At 38.8% G+C, this 22429-nt stretch overlaps 1 protein-coding gene and 1 pseudogene across 5 annotated transcripts in view; one reads left to right on the forward strand and one right to left on the reverse strand.

Annotated features, from left to right (window-relative positions):
- ATAD2B (ATPase family AAA domain containing 2B) overlaps positions 1-22429 on the reverse strand; it is a 164116-nt gene that overhangs the window by 138012 nt on the left and 3675 nt on the right. For all 5 annotated transcript variants that reach the window (XM_066234023.1, XM_066234022.1, XM_066234020.1 and 2 more), the window contains exon 2: positions 3513-3664. In XM_066234023.1, coding sequence (XP_066090120.1) covers positions 3513-3664 — 152 coding nt within the window. The remainder of the gene's footprint in view (positions 1-3512; positions 3665-22429) is intronic.
- Positions 4542-4612, forward strand: LOC136309697 (small nucleolar RNA U3; annotated as a pseudogene).

The raw sequence follows: 22429 nt of genomic DNA on the forward strand, positions 1-22429 counted from the left end.
CTTCATCCATCCTGCTTTTAATTCCTTCCATTGTGGTCTTCATTTCTGATATTGTATTTGTCATTTCTGGCTGATTCCTTTTCATTATTTCATGTCCTTTTTTATATTTGCTATGTCTTTATTTAGGTGTTCGTAATGACCATCTATTGTTGTTCTAAGATCTTTGAGAATCCTATCAATCATTATTTTAAACTCTGCATCCAGTAATTTGGTTATATCTTGACTCATTCAGAATTTTGTTTTTAAAGGTGACAATATTAAATACTGTGTTTATAAAGAAAAATACTTGGATTTTAAAGACTGGCCTGCCTATACAATATTATATGCCTAAAAAAGTCTCTTGAATCAATGTTCCCAAAAGTTAATCATGTAAAATATAACCAAGTGGGTTTATTGCTTAAATGAATCCTCCAATAAATCCTTCATGACTTATGACTATAAAGTCTTCTGTGATTTTATTTTGCTTTTTTTTTCTTTTCAGAAAGAGAAAGAGGGGGAAAAAGGAAAGTAGAGAGATGAGAAGCATCAACTCATAGTTGTGTCACTTTGGTTGTTCATTGATTGCTTCTCATATGTGCCTTGACCAAGGGAGTCAAGCCTACTCAGTGACCAGTCTTGGGCTTCACCTTTGGGCTTGCCAACTTGAGTGCAGGATCACTGGCTTGAGTGCGAGATTACAGACACAATCTCATGATGGCTGGCTTACACCCTGACTGACTTGAGCCCAAGACTGCTGGCTTGAGCAAGAAATCAATAGCTTGGCTAAAGCCCCCTGGTCAAGTCACGTATGAGAAGCAATCAATGAACAACTAAGGTGGCGCAACTATGAGTTGATGCTTCTCATCTCCCTTCCTGTCTATCCCTATCTATCCTTCTCTCTCTCTCTCTCTCTCTCTCTCTCTCTCCCTCCTTCCTTCCCCCTGTCTCTCAAATCAATAGCAAAATTCTTTTAAATTTTAAATATAAATAAATAAACAAATGGAGTATTGTACTCTAACATACATACATAGATGAAAACATAATTACATGTTTCTCCTCCCAAAATTTTTTAGGTCTTTTTATATAAAAGATATCAATTTACATAAAGACCTTCTGAGTGGATAAGATGTGGGAAATCTAGTGTACTACATCTTCACACTTGAATTAAACTGTTAAAATTATCTTACAGTGAAAGGTCCAACTTTAACACTAAAAGAACATTTTTTAGAAACATACATCTAGAAAAAGAAGCCTGATTCCCTTACTAACTAAATATAAGAGACAGATTGTAACAGGGAGATCAAGTCTAGAAGTGTAATTAAAGGGCTATACTCATCTTGAGAATATCATTATAGTGATCTGGATCTGTTTCATCTCATATATGAATGAGTTTGAGAAAAGAAGAAAAAAAGTCAACAGACTATAATGCCTGTATTTTTCTACTTAGCTCACAGACAATACAAAATAAAAACTTTAGCCTGACCAGGCGGTGGCACAGTGGATAGAGCATTGGACTGGGATGCAGAGGACCCAGGTTTGAGACCTTGAGGTCACCAGCTTGAGCATGAGCTCATCTGGTTTGAGCAAAGCTCACTAGCTTGAACCCAAGATCACTGGCTTGAGCAAGGGGTTACTCAGTCTGCTGAAGGCCCACGGTCAAGGCACATATGAGAAAGCAATCAATGGACAACTAAGGTGTTCCAACGAAAAACTGATGATTGATACTTCTCATCTCTCTCTGTTCCTGTCTGTCTGTCCCTATCTATCCCTCTCTCTGACTCTCTGTCTCTGTAAAAAAAAAACCAAACTTTAAAATATCACTATGCTGTCCCTAGCCAGTTGGCTCAGTGGTAGAGCATTGACCTGGCGTGTGAATGTCCTGGGTTCAATTCCCAGTCAGGGCACACAGAAGAGGGGACCACTTACTTCTCCACCCCTCCCCCTCTGCCTTCTCTCTCTTTCTCTTTCTTTCTCTCTCTCTGTCTCACCCTCTCACAGTCATGGTTCAATTGGTTTGAGCACATCCTCCCTGAGCAATGAGGATGGCTCCATGGAGCCTCCACCTCAGGCTCTAAAGATAGCTCGGTTGCGATCATGGCCCATTTGGACAGCGCATTCACCCCAGACAAGACGGGTTGCCAGGTGGATCTCAGTCAGGCAGCATGTTTGTCTACCTTCCTTATGTCACTTGGAAAAAGAAGAAAAAAAATAAAAAATTTAAAGAAATTTAAAAATATCATGATGCTATATACCTGAAACTAATATAAAGTTGAATATCAATTAAAATTGACAAATTTTAATTAAAAAAAAAATTTTTAATAAAGTAGTAACTTTTCTGGATCATGCTGAAATAGATACAAACTCTTTAGAGACTAGTAAATGTACACTGGCTGTCAAAGTTTACGTAATCCCAAAGATTTTTTCCACAATGAATACACACACGTGCGTGCGCACACAAATCAATAGTTTTAAATACTTCAAGGAGAAAAGAAACCAAAGAATTTCCCTTTCACTTTAGTTTGCAGTTGGTATATCATCAGCACTTCTCTATCAAAGACTTTGGAGAAAAGAGAAGTTATAGATTCTGAGTTTAAAGTTTAAATCATTTCTGTGTGTGTGCTTATCCTATCCACATTAAATTGTTACCATTTAATTTGGTAAGTAAAACTAAGTTTTCCTGCTACCCATTAAATCAGACACAAGCAAATTTTAGTTGAAAGCAAGAAGATAAATGAAAGATTTCTTTAAAATTTTTGACTTTATTATATTTCAGTATTTCAAATCAAGTGATATGTTTAATAATTTTAGAGAGATTTTTACCTATTTTCAAATCAAAAAATTAATTTTCAGGTCCATATATACATGTATGCATGTTTAAGAACTATCAAAATCCATATTATTTTAGTAATAAGTTTCTATTACATACGACATATTTTTATAAAAATATATTTTATAGCATATTTAGCTATAATAAAATTATAATATAGAAATTATAAGGTAAGTTTAATACAATCCATAACTATTTCTAGATACTAGTAGCATCTTTACCATTTAAGAAAATTAACATTGCCCTGGCCAGTTGGTTCAGTGGTAGAGCGTCGGCCTGGCATGCAGGAGTCCTGGGTTCGATTCCCGACCAGGGCACACAGGAGAAGCGCATATCTGCTTCTCCACCCCTCCCCCTCTCCTTCCTCTCTGTCTCTCTCTTCTCCCGCAGCCAAGGCTCCATTGGAGCAAAATTGGCCCGGGCGCTGGGGATGGCTCCATGGCCTCTGCCTCAGGTGCTAGAATGGCTCTGGTTGCAACAAAGCGATGCCCCAGATGGGCAGAGCATCGCCCCCTGGTGGGCATGCCGGGTGGATCCTGGTCGGGCACATGCGGGAGTCTGTCTGACTGCCTCCCCATTTCCAACTTCAGAAAAATACAAAAAATTAAAAAATTTTAAAAAAAAAAGAAAATTAACATTAACATCAGCCCTGAATCATATCAAATAATTCATTTAAATACAATCAATGAGTTATCTCACTTCTTACCTGGCCTGTCCAGTTGGTATGTTCCATTCCTCTCGCTGAGCAGTACTTCGTGATTTTGATTTGTCTTTGCAAACAGAATCAGGTTGTTTCAAAGTGCGTTTGGCTGGAGGAGACACGTGGCTATCACTTAAACTACCATCAACCTCAGATTTCTGAAAGAAAAAGTTAAAAATATATTTATTTTCCTATTAAAATACATAGAATTGTTTAATTCTTAGATAAAGTATAGCATCTATTCAATCAATAAATATTTACTGAATGAATCACTCTACAAGTATAGCACAATGTAATAATCTGTAAATACAGAAACAAAAAGTTAGAAATGTTTAGTCATGTTTGTATTTTAAAACATATTCAAGCATACAGAAAAGGTGTATGTGCCTGACCAGGCGGTGGCGCAGTGGATAGAGCATCAGACTGGGATGCAGAGGACCTAGGTTCGAGACCCAGAGATTGCCAACTTGAACGCGGGCTCATCTGGTTTGAGCAAGGCTTACCAGCTTGAGCCCAAGGTCGCTGGTTCGAGCAAGCGGTTACTCGGTCTGCTGTAACACCCCCCCGCCCCCCGCCAGGTCAAGATACATATGAGAAAGCAATCAATGAACAACTAAGGTGTCGCAACAAAAAACTAATGATTAATGCTTCTCATCTCTCTCCATTCCTGTCTGTCTGTCCCTATCTATCCCTCTGACTCTCTCTCTGTCTCTGTAAAAAAAAAAAAAAAAAAAAAAATGATACTGTACATACTACACCTATCCATCACTATCATATTTATCACTGATCAAGTTGGTGTTTCTCTACTGCAAAGCCTATTTTTCCTTTGTATTTTATTAGATTATGTGGAATTCTAATAGTTTGGCAGTATCTTATTCCTCATCAAACCTCCACCCACCAGCCTCTTGCCTTAAATCCATCACCATTATGATTATGATCATCTAATCCCATTATTCGGTCTACATTTTTTAGTTGGCAATCTACTTTAAAGAGTTTTCCACTCCCCTGCTTTACCCACTTCATTTACTCATTTATAAGACTATACTTTCAGGGATCATTTCTATAGTTTGTTATTTACTCATTTATTTCAATAGGCACTTCTGAATTCTTATTTTATTTATGGGTTATAATCTATGGTGGCATTCAATTTTTTTTTTTTTTTGTATTTTTCTGAAGCTGGAAACGGGGAGAGACAGTCAGACAGACTCCTGCATGCGCCCAACCAGGATCTACCCGGCATGCCCACCAGGGGGCGATGCTCTGCCCACCAGGGGGGATGCTCTGCCCCTCCGGGGTGTTGCTCTGTCGCGACCAGAGCCACTCTAGCACCTGGGGCAGAGGCCAAGGAGCCATCCCCAGTGCCCGGGCCTTCTTTGCTCCAATGGAGCCTCAGCTGTGGGAGGGGAAGAGAGAGACAGAGAGGAAGGAGAGGGGGAGGGGTGGAGAAGCAGATGGGCGCTTCTCCTGTGTGCCCTGGCCGGGAATCGAACCCGGGACTTCCGCACGCCAGGCCGACGCTCCACCACTGAGCCAACCGGCCAGGGCCGGCATTCAAATAATTTAACAACTGGTTCTCTGCCCTAATGGTCATTAAAAAAACAATATATCTAAAGATAGTTTACTATTTCATGCATTCAGTCTTAAATAAGAACAATAAAAGAGATACACAAAACTAGATTAAAAGTTTTTAAATATTTAATGAAAAAATATTAAATAATACCTGACAAAAAAACAATAAAACTGTTATTTAAGATATTTCCATTATGTTTCTTGATCGGCATCCTCACTTGCTTTTTTTTTTCACTTATGGATGTCATGAACACTATGGGTGCTTAGAATAAACTGTTCTGCAGATGAATATTAAGAAAAAGTAAGGAATCTGACCAGGCAGTGGCATAGTGGATAGAGTCAGACTGGGACGCAGAAGACCCAGGTTAAAAACTCTGAGGTCGTCAGTTGGAGTGCGGGCTCATCTGGTTTAAGCAAGGCTCACCAGCTTGAGACCCAGGCCACTGGCTTGAGCAAGGGGTCATTCGGTTTACTGTAGCCCCCCCATCCCATCAAGACACATATGAGAAAGCAATCAATGAACAACTAAGGTGCCACATGAAAGAGTTAATGCTTCTCATCTATCTCTCTCTTCCTGTCTGTCCCTATCTGTTCCTCTCTGTCTCTGTCACCAAAATAAATTAAAATAAATAAATAGATAGATAGATAGAGGAATGTAAATTTGTGAATTCTACATTGGGTGGCTGCCCAGGCACCTACCTTAGAGAAAACCCAGATTACAAGTGCTATTTTAACAACTAGTTCACTAAATTCAACAAAAAATTAGGTAATCGGTTCTGCCAAACTGGTGCAAACAAGCTGAATCCCACCACTGGTTATTCCATTACTCTATTTATTTCGTTCCTCAAATTATAAAAGATTTGGCCATTGAAAGCCCTTTCAAAATGGTTCCTGTATCTTCTTGACATGCATCCACCATTTTGAATATTTCCTTACTTTTTGGCACAAAAGAAATCTCCAAGCTCATCTTCTACTTTCCCTCCCTGACCTAGAATTAGCTATTTCTGAAGGAGCCTTGGTTCCCTTCTGTTAAGGATGGCATTTAGAAACCAAGATCTGGGCAATATGTGTGCTCAATGCTACTGGGGGTTTCACTGCTACTAGGTCCTCTCAGCAAAGAGAACTAGATAATGTATGAATACACACACACACACACACAATCTATACCTATTTCTTTTTTTAAATTGATTGGTTTATATTTTGGAGAGAGAAAGAGAGAAGAAAGGAGAAACATCAATTCATTATTCTACTTATACATTCATTGGTTTTTGGTTGTTTTTTTTTACAGACAGAGAGTGAGTCAGAGAGAGGGATAGACAGGGACAGACAGACAGGAACGGAGAGATGAGAAGCATCAATCATCAGTTTTTCGTTGTGCACTGCGATACCTTAGTTGTTCATTGATTGCTTTCTCATATGTGCCTTGACTGTGGGCCTTCAGGAGACCGAGTAACCCCTTGCACAAGCCAGTGACCTTGTGTCCAAGCTGGTGAGCTTTTACTCAAACCAAATGAGCCCACGCTCAAGCTGGCGACCTTGGGGTCTCAAACCTGGGTCCTTGGCATCCCAGTGCGACACTCTATCCAGTGTAACACCGCATAGTCAGGCCTCATTGGTTTATTTTTATATGAACCCACAACGCTGGCATATGGGGACAATGCTCTAACCAACTGTGTTACCAAGCCAGGGCCTATACCTATTTATCTGTGCATGAATAATGAAAAATAAACAAATGTGTGTACACCAATGCTTCTAATTCTAATCCCACACCTTAAATTTCTTTCTAGACATTCTCTTTTCTGTTTGTAAACTCTTCTCAGCGAGAAACCTGGTTTCCATCATCTTCAGCACATTTATTTTTATGTACTCTATCAATTAATTAATTAATTAATTTTATTTTGTATTTTTCTGAAGTTGGAAACAGGGAGGCAGTCAGACAGACTCCTGCATGCACCCGACCGGGATCCACCCGGCATGCCCACCAGGGGGCGATGCTCTGCCCATCTGGGGCGTTGCTCTGTTGCAACCAGAGCCATTCTAGCGCCTGAGGCAGAGGCCATAGAGCCATCCTCAGCGCCGGGCCAACTTTGCTCCAATGGAGCCTCGGCTGCGGGAGGGGAAGAGAGAGACAGAGAGGAAGGAGAGGGGGAGGGGTGGAGAAGCAGATGGGCGCTTCTCCTGTGTGCCCTGGCTGGGAATTGAACCTGGGACTCCTGCACGCCGCCAGGCCTATGCTCTACCACTGAGCCAACCAGCCAGGGCCAATTAATTTATTTAAGGTAACCAATCTCTCAACCAGAGACTTCCATCCAACACACTTCAATTACTGCCTCCCCAGCTGCATGTCCTCAGACTACAGGAAGGTCATTCTCTGCACAGCAGCTCTCCTCTTCACCATGCAATTCCCTGGGACACCGGGTGGGTGGGGAAGAGAGTGGGGAAAAGGATCTTTTCTTTTGAGACAGTTTAACTGATATGGTAATACTTTATCACTTGACATTATATTGACACTATACATCAGTATTTTAAAGGAATATATGATCATTTTCAATAAGCTACCATAGAAAATATTTTATTTTGGTCCCCTTTTATGCTACAATTTTTTTTTCATTTTTATTTATTGATTTTAGCAAAGAGGAAGGAAAAGAGAGACAGGAATAATGATCTGTTCCTGTATGAGCCCTGACGAGGGGTGAACCAGCAACCTCTGTGCTTCAGGACGATGCTCTAACCAACTAAGCTATCCAGCCAAGGCTGCTACAAATTTATTTTAAGAAAAAAATACTAAAAAACTATCCATTTCATAAATGCATATTTCTATATATGCAAAACAAAGCAAAAACAACTACATTCTACAAATAGTCAAAATATAGCCACAAACATAAAAATACTTACAATGTATGTTTAAAGACATTCAAATATAGCCTATAGAATTAATTTACTTACTAAAAATTTTTTCACAAAAAGACCAATTTCTAGTTTTGTGATTTAATACAATTTTATCATGAGCTAGTTTTAAAGCCACAAGACTACACTCATATTCAAAGGCACAAAGAGAAAAACCATTAGAAATTCAAACATCAGAGTGTCTATAATTAAGAATAATAAACATGTTAGTGCCTGACCAGGCGGTGGCGCAGTGGATAGAGCGTCGGACTGGGATGCAGAGGACCCAGGTTTGAGACCCCGAGGTCGCCAACTTGAGCGCGGGCTCATCTGGTTTGAGCAAAAGCCTACCAGCTTGAACCCAAAAGTCTCTGGGTCCAGCAAGGGGTTACTCGGTCTGCTGAAGGCCTGCGGTCAAGGCACATATGAGAAAGCAATCAATGAACAACTAAGGTGTTGCAATGCACAATGAAAAACTAATGATTGATGCTTCTCATCTCTCTCCGTCCCTGTCTATCCCTCTCTCTGACTCACTCTCTGTCTCTATAATTAATTAATTAATTAAAAAATAAAAAAATAAACATGTTAGTTATGTAACAATGTACCACAACTTATTAGTTTGAGCTCCCAAGAAACACTGGTTAGATACTTCCAAACTATCCTCAGTAGACTGACTACCCTTGTCACTCCAAATGTGCTCCACCCTAATCAGAAACCAAGTTTGACAAGACCCCCAGGTGATTTGTGTGAACATTAGGGTTTGAAAAGCATTATTATCTTTATTATATGTGGCTTAAGTGTCTGTTTGTCGCTGATAGCTTATTGGTTGCTTGCGTAACTGTACTAGCCAATGCGGTGAAGTTGCCATGGCTGAACGCAAATTGAGCAGGTCAGGGGGAAGGTGAACATTTGTTTGCATTGGCAATCATCTGTTTTACATAAAAACGTCTTACCGTAATTTCTTTTAAGAATGCCTCTTAGAAAATACAGCACTGAAGAGGAGAGAAAAGGAGCTAAAGCTGCACAAAAACGGCTTTCTCAACAAAAAGAAACCACTGAGCAGAGAAAGACAAGGCTTGCTTCAGTCGCAGAGCAAATGCGTCTTTCTCGGCAAAATGAGACTGATGAGCATAGAGAAACAAGGCTTGCCTCAGATGCAAGACAAAAAAGCCTGTCTCGACAAAATGAGTCCCTTGAACAAAGGCAGGAGAGAAATGCAAAAAAAACGACAGAGTAATGCTGACCGAAACGCAAAAAGGATTATAACAGTTTCAAACGGAGAAACTTTAATTTTTGAGCATTCCTCTGGTGACATGAATATTAAATGTGAACACTGTCAGTCCTTAAACTTTAAGTTAGAAACTAATCGATTTGACTGTGGCAAGAAAGGATTTTCTCAATGTTGCAAGTACGGAAACATTGTAGTTCCACTAATTGAGATTATCCACCACTCTTGAATAAATTATTGACTAATCAGCATCCAAATAGCAAACAGTACATGGATAGCATTCGATTCATTAATAGTTCGTTTGCTTTTGTGTCCATGGGAAACAAACCAATTGACTTGCCTGGACCAGGACTTTATTGCTTTCAATTTCATGGTCAAGTTTACCATCAAACTGGAACTTTGCATCCTTCTGACGGGAAAAGAAAGTTTGCTCAATTATATATACTTGATCCTTCAGAAGCCAGTTCGGCACATTTAGAATGGATTAAAAGAGTTCCTGAGACCTTACTTAATGAAATGGGGGAATTATTTCAAGACATTAACCCATTTGCTACTGCATATAAAATGATGCATGAAGTTGAAAAAAAGTTGGCCTCTAATGCTATAGCAAGCAATGGGGCATCCTCGCCGCCTGCCCTGGGTAATTCAGTTTGAATTAGCAGACACCTTTGCACAAATCATTTTAATTACTATTTATAATATCTAGAACAGCGGTCATTTCGTATGACCGCCGGGCTTTCTAGTATAACATTTTCAACAAGTACTCATTGAAGAAGTAATGTTCTATTGTTTATTTGTGAACACAAATACTGATACCTATAAAACTATATACTATACCAGTACTTTTTTTTTTAATTTTTTTTTATTATTATTTATTCATTTTAGAGAGGAGAGGGAGAGACAGAGAGAGAGAAGGGGGGAGGAGCTGGAAGCATCAACTCCTATATGTGCCTTGACCAGGCAAGCCCAGGGTTTTGAACCGGCGACCTCAGCATTTCCAGGTCGACACTTTATCCACTGCGCCATCACAGGTCAGGCTATACCAGTACTTTTTAAGACCCATCTCTATCCTGAAATCTTATCTAAAGAATCCAACCTAACTGACCTTTCCCCTCTACTAACTGCAATCATTTTGGCAGTTAATTATATTCAACTTAGTACTCTATGTTTACCATCATTAACTGGTAACCAAATCTTGAGATACTAGCAATATTTTAAGTTCTTTAATTTAAAAATATTACCCCATTTCAAAAAAACATTACTATTTCTTTTTCATTCCACACAATAGCAATCAAAACAATCAAGATTTCCCCAAGTTTGTTCAATAAATTATTAACAGAAATTATTAGGCAAAACAAAGGAAAGCTAATGGTCAAATAAGTTTGGAAAATAATATAGCCCAACGTTTTGGTTGCAAGACTTCTAAGAGTTTTTACTATGTTAATATACAGTGTAAATCTCTAAGTATGGAAGTTGGTAGAACATATCACAAACGTATTTGATCATGCTTTCTTTTTTTCATGAAGCATCTGCAGGTAATAAATTTTCAAACAGACTCTGGGAATAAGTATTATGTACTTATTGAATTAAATAAAAAATAAAATATTTGAAGTTCAGTCATTTTTGAAATAATTTGAGTTATTACATAACTCTCTGATTTCTATTTAAATGAATTTGTATGTTTATTGGTCAATCTCTCCTATTCTACTGGCTTTTTTTCAGTTCCATTCTGGGCTTCTCTCAAAGTGTCGTCTACAAACTACCTGAATCAGAAATCACCTCGATTTCTCATTGGAGAAACATAACCTGTTAAACTATAATCACCTGAGAGAGATATTTTTAATGAGGGCCTCTAAACAATTCTTAGTACATGGAAGTTTGAGGACCTCTGGCACATAACACAGTTTTAAGTCTAATATGAGGCACATAATACTAACTGCTGCACTAAACTATAGTACTTCTCTTATGGAAGGGTTTCGGTCTTGGCTCTGTGACAGAAACCACAGAATAAATAGCATTAAAAAAGGATCCTTCCTTCTAAAGAAATGTAGAGATTTAAGTAAAGCAAATGAGTAAGATGTAAATATGTGCAAAATTATTAACTTTGGGAAAGCTTTTACCTTCAAAACTGATTCTAACAGTTTATCTTTAATAGGATAATCATAGGTTCAAACTTAACTTTTTCACCTTCAAAGCATTTTACTAGTTAATTATAACCCAACCCTTTGAGGAAAGGCGTTACCAGTTTCAGGCCAAAAAGTTTAAGAGAGATTATGCAATATACCCATAGTTATTTGGCAATCTATGTCAGAGTCATTACAACCCATAAGTAGAAAAGGCATCTCAGACTAAGGGAAAAATTTCATTTAACAATGTTTATCGAGAACCTACTATGTACATAAGACATGAGGGCAGCCCTGGCCGGTTGGCTCAGCGGTAGAGCGTCGGCCTAGCGTCCGGAGGACCCGGGTTCGATTCCGGCCAGGGCACATAGGAGAAGCGCCCATTTGCTTCTCCACCCCTCCGCCGCGCCTTCCTCTCTGTCTCTCTCTTCCCCTCCCGCAGCCAAGGCTCCATTGGAGCAAAGATGGCCCGGGCGCTGGGGATGGCTCTGTGGCCTCTGCCCCAGGCGCTAGAGTGGCTCTGGTCGCAACATGGCGACACCCAGGAGGGTCGCAACATGGCGACGCCCAGGATGGGCAGAGCATCGCCCCCTGGTGGGCAGAGCGTCGCCCCTGGTGGGCGTGCCGGGTGGATCCCGGTCGGGCGCATGCGGGAGTCTGTCTGACTGTCTCTCCATGTTTCCAGCTTCAGAAAAATGCAAAAAAAAAAAAAAAAAAAGACATGAGGGCAATGGTAAAATAGATTAAGACCTACTTGAACTCAATATATATACAATCTACTGGATTGACAAACAGTCATAATGGTGATATATAGCATATATTAGTAAATACTATTTTAGAAGTATACAATTCTCTAAAAACAAAAAATAAAAATGAGAACTGTGAGTAGAGATAAAAGGAAGATATCATAAATGATGTAGACTTTATTTTTTAACAACATAATAATGGAGTATATAGAATGTTCAGAGGAACATGATTCAAGAATGAGATAAGTTCCAAGAGAAGCAGTATAATAATCGTGTCCAATGCTACAGAAAGTAAAAGTACAATGAAAAAAGTCATTTTACCTAAGTGACATTTTTTTCTAAACTCTAATCTTATAAACATTAATTTTTCCAATTTTCAAAATCCATTTTCTCAAGTCTCATCAGCTACCACAAATGCTGACCATTCCCCCACAAATTGCAAAAAAAAAAGTAGGCAAAAGACCTTGAGAATAATGAAGCAAATATTTATGCTGTTTCAGTTTTCAGGGAAAGCTTCATGCTCATATCAAAATTCATCAGAAATCCAGAACCTGATCTTTAATGTAAAGACAAAAACTATATATCCAAGTACAACATTAAAAAATATGAAATTCAAGGACATAACTGGATTAGCAGACCACTAAATTAATTCAAGACCTGATGATGGCCTCATCTAGAATTGCAGAAGTAGAAAATAAAAAATTAGTTCCAGAAAGCAAAATAAATAAGATATTAGTGAAACTAGTATTCAAATTAAGACAATAGAGCAGGTGTAAAAGTGGTTGTTGTTTTTTAGTGAGTATGGGAGGAGGCCAGGGCAAAGACCTTTAATAAAGAAATGTTATGCTGAATTCTACTTTTTTTTTTTTTTTTTTTTTTACAGAGACAGAGAGAGAGTCAGAGAGAGGGATAGACAATGACAGACAGACAGGAACGGAGAGATGAGAAGCATCAATCATTAGTTTTTCATTGCGCGTTGCGACTTCTTAGTTTTTCATTGATTGCTTTCTCATATGTGCCTTGACTGCGGGCCTTCAGCAGATGCAGTAACCCCTTGCTGGAGCCAGTGACCCTGGGTCCAATCTGGTGAGCTTTTGCTCAAGCCAGATGAGTCCACGCTCAAGCTGAGCTGGCGACCTCGGGGTCTCAAACCTGGATCCTTCCACACCCCAGTCCAATGCTCTATCCACTGCGCCACCGCCTGGTCAGTTATGCTGAATTCTAATTTCAAAAGTTAGGCTTAGAATTCTAGCCAGAAATCTAGGGAGAAGTCTATCAGGCAGTAGGAAATTCAGCAGAGGTAGAATGAGGCGAGGACTAGAGACAGATATGAAATGGTAATAAAAGAATCACAGGTAATAAAAAGAATGAAAAAATAATAAGGCAAAAGTCCAAACATTTAAAAATGCCTACATGGCCTGACCTGTGGTGGCGCAGTGGATAAAGCGTCGACCTGGAAATGCTGAGGTCACTGGTTCAAAACCCTGGGTTTGCCTGGTCAAGGCACATATGGGAGTTGATGCTTCTAGCTCCTCCCCCTTTCTCTCTCTCTCTCTCTCTCTCTCCCCCTCCCTCCCTCTCTCTAAAAATGAATAAATAAAATAAAATTAAAAATGCCTACATTATAGGAATGAGCAAAAAGAAATCTCATATACACTAGAGAAAATGGTGTCTCACTAAAACAGGAGGAATGATGTTTGCTCCAAAGAGACCAAACAGGAGAAAAGATGATAAACCTGTGGACTGGCATTTTACTAAGTAAATTAGCTACAGTAACTTCCGATAGGGCAGTTTCTGCAACATGCTGAATGGAAATCACTAGATGAAGAACTGAGTGGTAAGAAAATACAAGAGATGACTACAGCCTGACCAGGCAGTGGTGCAGTGGATAGAGCATTGGACTGGGATGTGGAAGGACACAGGTTCGAGATCCCAAGGTCGCCAGCTTGAGCGCGGGCTCATCTGGCTTGAGCAAAAGCTCACCAGCTAGGACCCAGGGTCACTGGCTCCAGCAAGGGGTTACTCAGTCTGCTGTAGCCCCATGGTCAAGGCACATATGAGAAAGCAATCAATGAACAACTAAGAAGTCGCAATGCACAATGAAAAACTAATGATTGATGCTTCTCATCTCTCCGTTCCTGTCTGTCTATCCCTCTCTCTGACTCTCTCTCTCTCTGGAAAAAAAAAAAAGAAATGACTACAGAGTTACTCTTGATTAAATTTTATTTATTTATTATTATTTTTTTTTTACAGAGACAGTGAGTGAGTCAGAGAGAGGGATAGACAGGGACAAACAGACAGGAACGGAGAGAGATGAGAAGCATCAAACATTAGTTTTTCATTGCGCATTGCAACACCTTAGTTGTTCATTGATTGCTTTCTCATATGTGCCTTGACTGTGGGCCTTCAGCAGATCGAGTAACCCCTCGCTTGAGCCAGCGACCTTGGGTCCAAGCTGGTGAGCTTTGCTCAAACCAGATGAGTCTGCACTCAAGCTGGCAACCTCGGGGTCTCGAACCTGGGTCCTTCCGCATCCCAGTCCGATGCTCTATCCACTGCGCCACCTCCTGGTCAGGCTACAGAGTTACTCTTACAAGAAGTCTCAGAATTAGAGAAAGAAGAAAATAAATACAGTCAGAGAAGTCAGGAAAGGAGTTACTTTTTAGAAAAGATAATACAATTTCTTATAAATAGAAAAAAAGAAATTGCAGAAAAGAATAAAATAAAATGAAAATCTAAAGGGTAAGATAACTGATGTGAAAAAGATCCTTGAAGGGACAAGAAAAAGAGAATGAGGTACATTATCCCCAGGTCAGATCACAAAGTATCTGGGTGCAATCAATGTTTTCCAATTTCCTTTATAGGAAAGCCTTTTTCCCTACCTTTTTATTTATTTATTTATTTATTTATTTATTTTATTTATTGATTTTTTTTGGGGGGGAGAGACAGAGAGAGAGAGAGAGAAAGGGGAGGAGCAGGAAGCATCAACTCCCATATGTTCCTTGACTGAGCAAGCCCAAGGTTTCGAACCGGCAATCTCAGCGTTCCAGGTCAACGCTTTATTCCACTGCGCCACCACAGGTCAGGCTTTTTCCTACCTTTTTTAAAAAATAAGTCCTCCTGCTTTCACTAGAAATAGAAGTACAGTCAATTTCTTTTTCTTTCATTTTAAAACAAATGTGCAGAAGCAGCAGTTACCATGACTGCAGAAAACAAAACTTTTACTACTTATTTGCTTAGGGCCAACAGTATTCTACAAAATCCTAAAACTCAAGGACATACAAGGTCCTAAATTTTCCTCAAATATCGCAAGAACACTGGCTTACTAGCTTAATATTTCTAAACAATCATCATGGAAGAATATGAAAAGGAAAAATACATATAGAAATGAGATGAGACATTGTAAAAAGATAAAAATAGTCCATTATAATTTAAAATGAATTTTTCTTTCTCCTAATGTTTTTAATCTGAAAATATTACATAAATAAAATGAGAAAGCAACAATGTGGGTACTAAAAACTGCCACAGATTTAAAAGTTGGACTGAACCAGTCTTACACTATAGCACTACCACTGTAATTTAACTATTTACCTCATAAGATTATTAGAAGAAACAGGTGAGGTAGTATAAATATTATACCTACAGCTTGACAATGGATACAGTATAAAATAAAGATACTTGTTTGGCTCTGTAGGACTAATAAAACTTCATAAATTTATTAATTATCTTCAGTTGACTCTTGTATGTGCCCTAACCAGAGATCAAAACCATAACATTGGCCTATCAGGATGACACTTTAACCAACCGAGCTACCCTGAGCTACCCAGCCACAGCTATTATCTTTAATTCCTTTCATAAAGAAAATTTATTAAGCATATATTATAGTGTTACATACTAAAGGCACTTGATAAGAAAGTCTCTGCCCTTCAAGGAAGTTAAAGCCTAACTTCTTAAAAGGTATAAAAACTTCTTTTTTTTTTTACTTTATTTATTGATTTTTAGAGAGAGAGAGAAAGGGGGGAACAGCCAGAAGCATCAACTCATAGTAGTTGCTTCCGGTATGTGCCTTGACCAAGCAAGCACAGGGTTTCAAACTGGTGACTTCATTCCAGGTCAATGCATCATCCACTGTGCCACCATAGGTCAGGCAAAAGGTATAAAAACTTATTGTTGCTCAGAGTATTGGGGAGTGAGATGTATACTGATTTAGCCTGTTGATGGGACAATTTGGCAAAACCTATATAAATTTAAAACACATATATCTCTGACCTAGTAATTCAACTTCACCTAAAAGTGAAAGGCAATTTTAAAAACAGGGAGGCAACCTAATTGTGTAAAAACAGGGAACAGTTAAGTAAGTGGACGATACAGTGACACAACAAATATTACAAAGTCCCCAGAAGAAGAGTTAAGAATGTACATGATACATAGTTGACTTAAAAAAATTAATTATTGCCTGACCAAGTGGTGGCACTCTGGATAGAGCATTGACCTGGGACACTGAGGACTCAGGTTTGAAACCCCGATGTCGCTGGCTTGAGCATGGAATCATGGACATATTCCCACAGTCACTGGGTTGAACCCAAAGGTCACTGGCTTGAGCTCCCCACCCCATGGTCAAGGCACATATGAAAAAGCAATAAATGAACAACTAAAGTGACACAACTACAAGTTGATTCTTCTCATCTGTCTAGCTGCATCTTTTGAGGAACTCTTAGAATCTTAACTGAAATTTACATGAAAAAATAAAAATCCTTGAATATCTAGGTCACTCTGAAAAATAAAAAAGAGGAACTTGCCTTTTAGGATATTAAGACACATCTCAAACCACACTCATATAAATAGTATGGTACCTCTACAAAAATAAACATATCAAAATAAATAAACAAACAAACAAACATATCAACAAAAAAGAACAAATTAGTCTAACTGGTGGTGGCACAGTAGACAGAGCATCAACCCGGGATGCTGAAGTCTCAGGTTTGAAACCTCAAGGTTGCCAGTTTGAGTGTAGGCTCACTAGTTTGAGCATAGAGTCGCCAGCTTGAGTGTGGGACATAACATGACCCCATGGCCACGGGCTTGAGCCCAAAGGTCGCTGACTTGAAGCCCAAAGTCACTGGATTGAGCAAGGGGTCACTGGCCCGGCTGGATCCCCAGTCTAGGCACATATGAGAAGGAATCAATGTTGGCTCAGTGGTAGAGCTTTGGCTCAGCGTGTGGATGTCCCGGGTTTCATTCCAGTCAGGGCACACAGGAGAAGCGCCCATCTGCTTCTCCACCCCTCTCCCTCTCCTTCCTCTCTGTCTCTCTCTTCCCCTCCTGCAGCCAAGGCTCCATTGGAGCAAAGTTGGCCTCTGCCTCAGGCGCTAGAATGGCTCTCATTGCGGCAGAGCAATACCCCAGATGGGCAGAGCATCGCCCCCTGGTGGGCGTGCCAGGTGGATCCCAGTCGGGCACATGCAGGAGTCTGACTGCCTCCCCATTTCCAACGTCAGAAGAGTACAAAAAAAACAACTAATGATTGATGCTTCTCATCTCTCTCTGTTCCTGTCTGTCTGTCCCTATCTATCCCTCTGACTCTCTCTCTGTCTCTGTAAAAAAAAAAAAGTCACTCAGTTAGCCTGACCTGTGGTTGTACAGTGGATCAAGCATCAACCTGGAATGCTGAGGTCTTCAGTTCAAAACCCTGCACTTGTCTAGTCAAGGCACATATGGGAGTTGATACTTCCTGCTCCTCCTCCCCCTTCTCTCTCTTTCTCTATCTCTCACTCTCTCCTCTCTAGGAAAAATGAATAAAAAGAAAAAAAAAGAGACTCATTTATTTAAAAAAAAGTCACTGGGTTAAGGTTAGGCTTATATAATACTCTTGGAAAATAAGAAAACATAGCAAAACTAGTAGTAAATAGAAAAATAGGCAAAAAATATTAAGTATTTCAGAAATGAGGAAATTTAAAAAATACTCTTCACATAAACAGTTGCTCATAACCATTAGTAATAAAAGAAAAGCAATCAAAAAGGTAAAAAATTTCAAATACTGGCAGAGGTGTGGAGATACAGAAATCCATATAGTATACTACTCCTAGAAATAGAGGCTAGAGCAGCTAACTTGGAAGTAATATTTATTTTAAGTACATGTATACTCTATTCCACTCTTGAGGTCAAGGGACATTGTATGGGGAAAATACCTTCATTGCAGCATATAACATATAAGGAGTGCACTGTACAACTCCAAGAGGTGCCATTCACATAGAATATAGTATGAATGGTGCCTCCTTGACTTTTGCAACATGGAAGTCCTATAACACATGAACCAAAGAGACAGAAATGCTTGCCCACATAGCACTTACATTTTAATGTTGTAGCTGCCTGATAAATATCTTTTGACTGAGTATAAGAACAAAGTTAAAAGCAAGACTCACCACCAAAAGTTAGGGTTGATTACCTCCTAAGTATCTGTCTGGCAAGTTTAAAGAACATATTTTATGAGGACCTGAAGCACCACTGCTTCAGAGATCCTGATTTGGGTCCTAGAATACAGGCACAAACTAATAATGCTAAACATGTTTAATTCACTAGTGTTTACCTTCATATATAAATATACCACATAATGTCTTTTCAAGAGGTTTAAAGTAGGAATATTTTTCTCAAATGAAAAACACACATCTACCCTAAAGATAAATAGATTCCAGAACATAAAAGAAAATACACACAATGATAAATCAGTATCACCAAGCAGAGGGAAAGATGGCAATACAAGTATCCCTCTATTGGAGACAACAAGCCCCACATTTAGTCTCTTTATAGGGATATTCTTTTTCCCAAGCCACTTTTAAAATATTAGGAAGCAAAGATATTGCAAAATTATCTCACAATGTGCCTGTTCTCTTCCTATACCCACACCCTACAATCAGGCAGCAAGCAATTACTGAAAATCGCTGTTCTAAAATTCATATCCCTACAGGCCACTGTTCCTACTTTCAGTCCCAGCGCAACCCTAGACACAACTCCAGATAGTATAGTAAAAATCTGTCTATACACAGTATGCACAGAGTGTACTGACTATGCAACAGCTGCCTTCCACACTTCTTCAGGCATTTGAGGAATCCACTGATTGAACAGCATCAAATAGTAATACAGATGAGATAGTGACATACAAGTGGAGAAGACAGAACTAGATTAGATATTATCCTTTCTACCTGGCCTTCTACTGGCCATTTAACCAGACCTAGAGATTTATATATTTACCTATTTGGCCTTCTACGAGCCATTTAATTTCTGCAGCAACTCAATACCCTCAGCTGTAAAACAGGAGCCCCAGCCTTACAGGGCTGATGCAGGGATTAAATGAAACAGCATTAAACACCTGGTATGAGAAGCTAAATAAACTTTAGTTTATCATCTCTTTATTTATCTTCTCTTTATTAGGCTACCAACAGATGGGCAGACAGGCAAAATGCAACAAGTGAAGATTGTCAATATTTAACTAATTTTAAAAAGAGGCATACTTTCCATTCATTCATTCAAAAACTATTACTGAGCAATATTTAGCAGGCAGTATTGCAAGCACTCAGGAGACAGCTGTGAACAGGACAATCTCTGTCTTTAAAGAACATAAACATTCAGTGAGGAAAGGATTAGAACTCTTACCTTCTGAGCATCTATATCGTTCATTTGGCACCAACCTTGAACTAATTTGTCTTGTTAATAATTTCTCATAAGTCTACTACTGTGCATACTTAACAGTCCTGAAGATAGGAACTGTGTTTCATTTATCCTCTATTCTCAAAGTTTGATCATCACAACTTTCACAAAACAGACAGGATCCTTAATGTGCTATTTCATTCATTTAACAGATATTCATTAAATATTCTGCTCACAAAAATTAGGGGATATTTCAAAATAAACATGAAGCAATAAAATATCCCCTAATTTTTGTGAGCAGAATTAGGGGATATTTCAAAATGAATATGAAGCCCTGGCTGGATGGCTCGCTTGGCTGGAGCATTGTCCTGCAATGCAGAGGTGGCTGGTTCGGTCCTTGGCTGGGGCACATACAGAAACAGATTGATGCTTCTGTCTCCCCCTTACCCCCCTTCCTCTCTCTGGATTCAATAAAAATAAAAGATTTTTAAAAATAGAAAAAAATAAAGACACAAAATGAATATGAAGCTATAAAACATCCCCTAATTTTTGTGAGCAGATCTGACACATCTTCTGTGTGTCAGATGCTACACCACGCCCTGGGAATACAGCAGTTGGGTGAAAATAAGATATAGTACCTGCTCTCATGGCTCTTACAGCCTACTCTAATAGAAAAATCTAGGGGAGAACAAGCTCAATCAAATGTATATCCAAATAAAACTACAATGACAATCTAAAAATGAAAAAAATTAACAAAATACTTACAGTTCAAAATCATCTGTCATCTTATAGAGTCAAAGTATCTAAAAGATAATACAAATTACAGCCTATTGACTTTGTGAATGTCTTTTCTACTGTTTGATATAAGCCACATAAAATATTTAACTCTCTAGACCTGACCTGTGATGGCGCAGTGTATAAAGCATTGACCTGGAACGCTAAGGTCGCCGGTTCAAAACCCCAGGCTTGCCTGGTCAAGGCACATATAGAAATTGATGCTTCTTGCTCCTCCCTCCCTTCTCTCTCTCTTTCCTTTCTCTAAAATGAATAAATAGAAATCTAAAAAAAAAAGAAAAATATTTAACTCTCTAAAAATCTCTAGCTAATATTTAAAATAAAGTTAACACATTTTATATATGGCTTTCCCCCTAACTTTGTACTTGCATAGAACTTTTTATCCAAAAAGCCTAAATGCTTTTTACTCAGTGACTCATTTTTCACGAAAATCCTCCCCCAGCAAAGAGGCGTAACAAATATAAAACATTCCCCATACAAGACCAAAAACCCAAACATCAAGAAATTAACTCAGTAATGCTGTAAGTTCATACTTCTCATTCGATAAATAAAATCTTTTTAAAAAGAAGAAGAGGAGGAGGAGAAGGAGGAAGAAGAGGAAGATAAATAAAATGCCAAGTATACAATTCAAAATAATACAGCACTTTTCTGAAGTGAATCCTTGAAGAGACAAGATCACTCACTCTATTCAGGTGCTGACGCTGGTTGGGCTTCTGAGTTCTCGTAACAAGTTGTAATCCTACCACCTGTGTAGCTGGTTCCCCGAGGTTATTGGTTTATCTATGATTATGTATTTAGGAGACATGCAATCAAGGACCTATCAGAGGACGGTTAAAAAGACTGCCAGGGAAAATGATTTAGGAATATGCATTCACTTCTACAGGTGTTATAAATTTCATCCATGACCTTAAAAAACTGCAAGTGAGTATAGTATTCAGACTACAAAAATGTCCAGTAGTTGAACTGTTCAAGTTGCATTTTCAGTTGGCTACCAGAGAGAATTCTATGAACTCCACAGTTGCTATGATTCAAAATTGTGACAGGGGACACTGCTTATCACATTATTCAATATCACCTATATGATGTTCCATGTGAATTTTTTTTTAAGATTTTAACTTATTCATTTTAGATAGAGGAGAAAGAGAAGGCAGGAGAGCAGGAAGCATCAACTCATAGTTGCTTCCTGTATGTGCCTTGACCAGGCAAGCCTGGGGGTTTTGAAACTGATGACCTCAGCATTTTAGGACCAGGCTTTATCCATTGTGCCACCACAGGTCAGCTCCACGTGAACCTGATATAAGGAAAACTTGCTCACCTCTGAGGAACTTGTATTTTTCCCTACTCATCAAAGTTATAAAGCATTATTACATTTCCCTCCCAGGCTCCTTTTCCATGTTTAATCCCCAACTTTGATAACTCTGCTTGTGTCATGTTGGCAAATATATAAGTGTGGAAAAGAGGAAGTACAGGTAAAAAGGAGTACGTGTTCAGTAATATTAAAAAAGGACCCAGTGTTTTTTTAAATAAAATTAAAATGAAGCAAGTTTATCTATAAAGTTACTCAAAATATTTCCATCCTCTCAGCACGTGGATTCAGAGTCAATGACCTTGTCAAAAAAGTACAAAAAGCTAATGACAAAGCCGAAAGCACCAGCAAAGAGACCTAACAGAATGATGAAAGAGTTGAAATATTTTTCAAAGACTACTTTCCAAATCTGAATATAGCATCAGTTTGTTTGCTGAGACTGACTCTGAGGTGAAGGAGATAAATGCTAATCGCTGATGGTCAGATTAACTGACCTAAAAGAGGTCAAACTATGTATACATGGTAAACAAACAAAAAACCCAAGTAGATAGAAGTAATTACAAGAACTGCAAAACACAAGTCAACTTGACATTTAAAAAGTGTGGGCACAAAAAATCACCCCAATA

This window comes from Saccopteryx bilineata, chromosome 6, assembly GCF_036850765.1.
Source record: "Saccopteryx bilineata isolate mSacBil1 chromosome 6, mSacBil1_pri_phased_curated, whole genome shotgun sequence".
Classification (NCBI taxonomy): domain Eukaryota; kingdom Metazoa; phylum Chordata; class Mammalia; order Chiroptera; family Emballonuridae; genus Saccopteryx; species Saccopteryx bilineata.